The sequence below is a fragment of the Rutidosis leptorrhynchoides genome, chromosome 1, assembly GCF_046630445.1.
Source record: "Rutidosis leptorrhynchoides isolate AG116_Rl617_1_P2 chromosome 1, CSIRO_AGI_Rlap_v1, whole genome shotgun sequence".
NCBI lineage: Eukaryota > Viridiplantae > Streptophyta > Magnoliopsida > Asterales > Asteraceae > Rutidosis > Rutidosis leptorrhynchoides.
In genome coordinates, this window is record NC_092333.1 from 484,404,339 (window position 1) to 484,405,899 (window position 1,561).

General features: G+C 35.6%; 1 protein-coding gene across 1 annotated transcript; it reads right to left on the reverse strand.

The window, feature by feature from the left end:
• Positions 1–694: 694 nt before the first annotated feature.
• Positions 695–1,108, reverse strand: LOC139840295 (uncharacterized). Its single transcript, XM_071830559.1, has one exon. The coding sequence runs from the start codon at positions 1,106–1,108 to the stop codon at positions 695–697; it is 414 nt and encodes a 137-aa protein (XP_071686660.1).
• Between the last annotated feature and the right edge of the window lie 453 nt (positions 1,109–1,561).

Here is a 1,561-nt window from a genome sequence, read left to right on the forward strand (position 1 = left end):
ACAGCTCAACCCAAAAGCATGGTACAGTCTTCTTCATCTTTAAGAAGACTGGCTGGAACATTTGGTTCCTTAAAAACCACACTTGTGAGAATGCAAGAGGTATGACCTCTTTGAGAAAATCAAGTAGTTCAGACAACAGATAACTTCAGACATTCATGCAATACTCCCTCTGTTAAGAATTAACGGTGGAGTAATTCTTGACCTCGCGGTCGAATTCCCCACCATAGTTAACTTGAAGCATAACATTCATTTGAGACATTTTGAACTTATAAAAATTAGAATTAGTAGAGAAGTAAGTGTATGAGGTGTGGTTTGATAACAAATGAGGGATTGTATTTATAGCGGTAGAATCACTTGTTTGAACGAATTCAATGTTTGATTTAAATACAAATGTTGAATACAGCTTTAATAAAGCAATAGTTGAATACAGCTGTAAACAGAGCATCTCTGCTCAATACAACTTTATACAGAGCATCTCTGCTCATCACAGCTTTATTAAAGCAACAGTTTTATGCAGAGAATCTCTGTGAGCATCTTGGAACGAATCCAATGTTGAAATTACAAAATATATTGAAAATAAAAATTACACAATTTATTAAAATTCAAAATTACACAATTTATTAAAATTCAAAATACAACAATTTATTAAACTTCTAAAGTTTTAAAATTAAACATACAATATACTGAAAATAAATTAAGCGTTTAAACTTCTAAAGTTTGGTGGAAGGCCCCAAATGTGTTCAGTGAGATCATGTCGAAGTTGGTCATGAATGTTTATATCTCGTATTTCATGTTCTCTTACATCATGACTTGTAGATCGATTCCTTACATAGTTATGATTACCTTCATCAGTCCTAAGTAATTCTTCCTCAAGCCATGAAATGTTGAAGCCATTATCCTCGACTATCAAGTTGTGCAAGAGCACACAACAATACAATATTCGCCTCAACTTGTTGACGGTGTGTGGTCGACCAGCCATTTGTAAAATATGGAATCTACCTTGAAGAATACCGAATGTTCTTTCGATATCTTTACGTGCACTTTCTTGAAGTTTTTTAAATTTTGCACGTGGCTCGTCGGTTGGGGTCGAATATGCCTTCATCAACATTGACCAAACAGGATAAATATCGTCCGCAAAATAATAACCATTTGTGTAATCATTTTCATTTACAGTAAATGGAGCAAATGGTGCATTTCCATTCTTAATGTAAGACCCAAATATTTATTGTACATAATGTATTTATGGTGTACGATGCATGTATGAAGTGTACGAGACATGTACGTGTTGCTTGCTCGAACGTCGAAGAAAACTGGACGTTGTTTGGAGTCACAAGGTGTGTACGTACCTTTTCGACCCCAAATAAAGTTTGTGTTGATGTTTCAAAGCCTTACCATTGGAAAGAAAATCTTATTACGTTTCCAACGATATTTGATTCATCGAAAACGGAGTTACGGCAAAAAGTTATGGCCAAAACAAGTTTACTGAAGTTCGGATGAAACGGGCAATTGTCACGGCGCGACCAGAATGGCCACGGCGCGACAAATGCCTATTTTGAGCGTC